Source organism: Eurytemora carolleeae, unplaced genomic scaffold (genome assembly GCF_000591075.1).
Source record: "Eurytemora carolleeae unplaced genomic scaffold, Eaff_2.0 scaffold1123, whole genome shotgun sequence".
Taxonomy (NCBI): Eukaryota; Metazoa; Arthropoda; class Copepoda; order Calanoida; family Temoridae; genus Eurytemora; species Eurytemora carolleeae.
This window is the reverse complement of record NW_019397016.1, coordinates 1-4,692: the sequence shown is the minus strand read 5'-3', so window position 1 is coordinate 4,692 and position 4,692 is coordinate 1. Positions and strand designations below refer to the sequence as shown.

Sequence of the window (4,692 nt, the reverse complement as noted above, 5' to 3'; positions counted from 1 at the left end):
TGAGAAGTTTTGTGAACTTTGAGATGGGCCATATTTTCTGCAACATAGTTACACTGATCACATGGAAAGTTAACTCCATTGTGTTTGAAGTTGATGTGTTTTGGCAGTCTGCTTGGCCAAGTTGTGACATATTCACACTGATCACACATGTAAGTTTGGGTGTCATGAATTCCCTTAACATGTGACATCAGAAGTGCTTTTGATTTCCCAACATAACTACACTGATCACAAAGAAATTGAACTCCTGAATGCCATTTCTTTTGATGAATCTTTAGTAGTGAATCTGATTTTCCAACATAATCACACTGATCACATTTTGCCTCAGTAAAATGAAACTTACGCATGTGTTTCCTAATTGTTGAATAAGAATCTGNAGTGTGCTTGACCAATTTGTAACATATTCACACTTGTCACACATGAATGTTTGACCGTCATGGGCTCCCCTTATGTGCGCCTTCAAACGCTCTTTTGATTTACCAACATATTTGCACTGATCACACATAAAATGTATTCCTGAATGACAGTTATTCATATGATACTTTGAAGCTCTTTTATTCCTTCCAATAAAGCCACATTGATCACACTTCCCTCCACCATTTGTGTCATGTTTTAACAGTTTGTGTCTTTTGAGAGCTTTTGCATTGGACAAGACACGGTCACATTCATCACAAGGTTTCGGACCTACAACAAAAGTGGGTATAAATACTAACCAGTAACAAAGAAACCATCATTCCAAGAAAATCAAGTCCTAATCCTTTTTTATATGAATAAATAGCTGCAATAGTACAAAAGAAAGGGCAACTTTTACAGACATCAAGATTTAAATCACAATTGTGGAGTGGAGATATAATTTAGCCCCTGACACTGATCCATATCCTGGATTTTTAAAAAATAATGCACAATAAGTGATTGGTTCTTACGAGGCATGTTTTCTAAGCTTTGCAAAGAACCCGTGTCAAGTAAGACATTTTGTAATATCTCTTTCAATATTAATAGCAGCCGGTTCTATTTTTGAATGTAGACTCATATAACCCCCCTAAACAAAAGCCCTCGTACGCCCCTGGTTGAGACGTTTTATGTTCTTTGAGACGGCCCATATGGTCTGCGATATAATAACACTGGTCACATGGAAAAGTAATTCCATTGTGTTTTTTAAGTCGGCCTGACCAGGTAGTGACATATTCGCACTGGTCACACATAAATGTTTTGGTGTCATGAATTCCCTTAATGTGCTTCATCAGAAGTCCGTTTGATCTCCCAACATAACTGCACTGATCACAAAGAAATTGAACTCCTGAATGCCATTTCTTTTGATGAATCTTTAGTAGTGAATCTGATTTCCCTACATAATCACACTGATCACATTTTGAAACTTACGCATGTCTTTTCTCATGGTTGAATAAGAACCTGCTATAAAATCACGTTGCTTACATGGCCGGTTCTTTGACTTCCGACCTTTCACCTAGTATGCACATGTTTCCATGATAGTTCCACATTCTTCAACAGATAGATTTTTGTCAAGGTGAGATTTCTTAAGATAATTTGTAAATTTTTCTTTAGTTCCAAGATGATTGCAGAAATTACAAGAATATTTCAACTGTAAATGAATTTCTCTCTGATGTCTTCTTAAACCATTTCTGTCTTTATATGAGATGTTACAAGGTTCACAGCGATGAACAGTCTTTAAAAGATCGTTATGCTTCATGCTTATGTGTCGACTTAAACCTGCTTCGCTTGATGCTACATATTCACAATTGTCACAAGAATTACAAGAACCTTAATAGTAATATATTTTTAATTGAATTTTAAATTCTTTTTAAAACTAGGTAACTATATTTGAGAAAAGAATATGTATATTTACATCATATGGCCGAATTAACATAAAGAAAGAAGGCTATAACTACTTTTAACCTTTTCATAAGTGAAGTAAAAAGATAGTTTTTATTCTTTAAAATGTACCTTCATCTTTTCTTTCATGTGTTCTAGAGTTATGAAGCTTGAACTTGCATAGAGAAGCTCCTTTATAGTTACATAATTCACATTGATAACCATCTTCAAGAGAATCTGCATCTAAGAACAAAATTGTTGATGTCGGCTCTAAATGGCACAAAAATTAAGAAATTAAAGGGACTGTAAGCGTAATTTCAAGAGACCCTCCATGCAAAGATGTCAATGACCGTTTCTCAACGGTTCCATTGAAACATTTGTCTCACCAATGATGTGGAAGACATTGTCATTTCTAGGTTTAAAAATGCTTAATTCTGATAACTCCTACATTTTATCCAGCAGTAGAAATTTCATTTTCATACAGAAACCACAGTTGAACGCTCATTGCTATCTATGCCTGAATGGTCACTTGAAATAATGCTCACAGTACCTTTAAGACAAATCTGTCATGAAAAAATCTGTCATTTACAACATTAATTTTTAGCAAAATGTAAAAAATCTGAACTATGGGTATTTGTATTTGGTAAAATTCAACTCACATTTTGAATTGTCTTCTTCCTTCACATTAATTAAACAAATTGGTTCTTCAATCAAAGAAATGAATGCTGCATCTTGTTGAAGTAGTTCTTCATCAACTGGAGGACTAGGACTGTCAAGCAAGGAGTTTTGATTAGTTATGCCTTCATCCCTAACATGAATGTTTATTCTGGAAACAGAATCCTCTCCTTTCTTAATAGAAAGTTTGTTTGAAAGACTTTTGTCTTCACATAAGATGTTTTCATTTTCAATGGAAGACTTTTTTTCTTTTAAATGTATTCTTGCAAATGATGTGGCCATTATGAGCATTTAAAAAGCATCATCAGGTGCAAGTCGTTTTCGGTTTTTCGACAAAACCCTGATCAAGGTGGAGGTCAAATTTTAGTGATCCGTGTAAAGCACCAGAATTGGAGGCTGCATCCGAAATATCAGCCTTTTATCACAATTTTAAAACCAACTACAGTCTGTGAAAAATTCAGTGTTGAATTGCCCCCCCCCCCACTGATACTTCTTTATTTTCTTGAGATTCTTTTTTTTAATCCTACTTTGTTTACAATGCATATCACAGCTTTAGCTTTAACACATGTCTACATCAACTGTAGCAATATCCCTCTCTATTGTATCTTTTCATTCATTAATCCCCTAGGTTTTGGTGCACTGCACATTGCACAACTTTAAAATCTTTAAAGCTTCTAAAAATAATTTGTTTCTTTTGATACGTTAATGAAAGCACGTGACATGTTCGAGAAACGATGATAACAAATTTATAAACTCAACATGGCCAAATTGACAATTTTGGTGCTACAAACTTGTCCTTAATATCCTATTCAAAATTGTACAATTATCTCTGAAAATAAAAGGGTATTTTTTTGGACACTGCAATATCAAAATATAAACCGCTAGGATCTTACTTTTAAATCAAACATTTTTTACATTTTAATAGGATTTGTTTCTTCAAAGGTTTCTTCAGGTTTCATTTTATGAACACGTCTTTTATGTTGTCGCAGATTACTTGCAGAGGTTGATGCATGATCACACAGGTTACAAGGATATCTTATCTTCTCATGGGCACTTTCAATATGAGCTTGTAATAGCCTTGGAAGTGTTGCAGCATAATCACACAACTCACAAAAATATGTGGGTGGTTCGTGTTGAGTAGTTTTGTGAACTTTGAGATGGGCCATATTTTCTGCAACATAGTTACACTGATCACAAGGAAAGTTAACTCCATTGTGTTTAAATTTGATGTGTTTATTCAGTCTGCTTGACCAATTTGTAACATATTCACACTTGTCACACATGAATGTTTGACCGTCATGGGCTCCCCTTATGTGCGCCTTCAAACGCTCTTTTGATTTACCAACATATTTGCACTGATCACACATAAAATGTATTCCTGAATGACAGTTATTCATATGATACTTTGAAGCTCTTTTATTCCTTCCAATAAAGCCACATTGATCACACTTCCCTCCACCATTTGTGTCATGTTTTAACAGTTTGTGTCTTTTGAGAGCTTTTGCATTGGACAAGACACGGTCACATTCATCACAAGGTTTCGGACCTACAACAAAAGTGGGTATAAATACTAACCAGTAACAAAGAAACCATCATTCCAAGAAAATCAAGTCCTAATCCTTTTTTATATGAATAAATAGCTGCAATAGTACAAAAGAAAGGGCAACTTTTACAGACATCAAGATTTAAATCACAATTGTGGAGTGGAGATATAATTTAGCCCCTGACACTGATCCATATCCTGGATTTTTAAAAAATAATGCACAATAAGTGATTGGTTCTTACGAGGCATGTTTTCTAAGCTTTGCAAAGAACCCGTGTCAAGTAAGACATTTTGTAATATCTCTTTCAATATTAATAGCAGCCGGTTCTATTTTTGAATGTAGACTCATATAATTTGTTAGGAGCAGGATATGAAGTCAGATTGTCGATATCTCTCTCCGGAGTCTTGGAACCTCTGAAAAGTGACCTCCGTCGACCCCGATTTTATATCTCCGGCCTCGTTTGACATAAATAGCCCAATTTTAAAATATATACTCCCAATGACCCCTAAAATACACAAAAAAAAATTATTTTTTTAACAAGTTTTTGATGTCAAAACAGGGTGTCAAAAATTGCGTTTTTAAAATTTTTTTTTAATTGCAAAAAATGACAAGTTCTGATAAAAAATATCGGAGTAAAAGAAAAGAT

At 34.4% G+C, this 4,692-nt stretch overlaps 1 protein-coding gene across 1 annotated transcript; it reads right to left on the bottom strand.

Annotated features, from left to right (window-relative positions):
• Window positions 1-158: 158 nt before the first annotated feature.
• On the bottom strand, window positions 159-4,048 carry LOC111711137 (zinc finger protein 45; the record flags this gene model as incomplete). The annotated part of the gene is given in 5 exon segments (XM_023485395.1): window positions 159-370; window positions 1,408-1,776; window positions 1,960-2,070; window positions 2,487-2,635; window positions 3,418-4,048. Coding segments are annotated over 4 exon segments (1,205 nt in total), but the record flags the coding sequence as incomplete, so codon positions are not given.
• Between the last annotated feature and the right edge of the window lie 644 nt (window positions 4,049-4,692).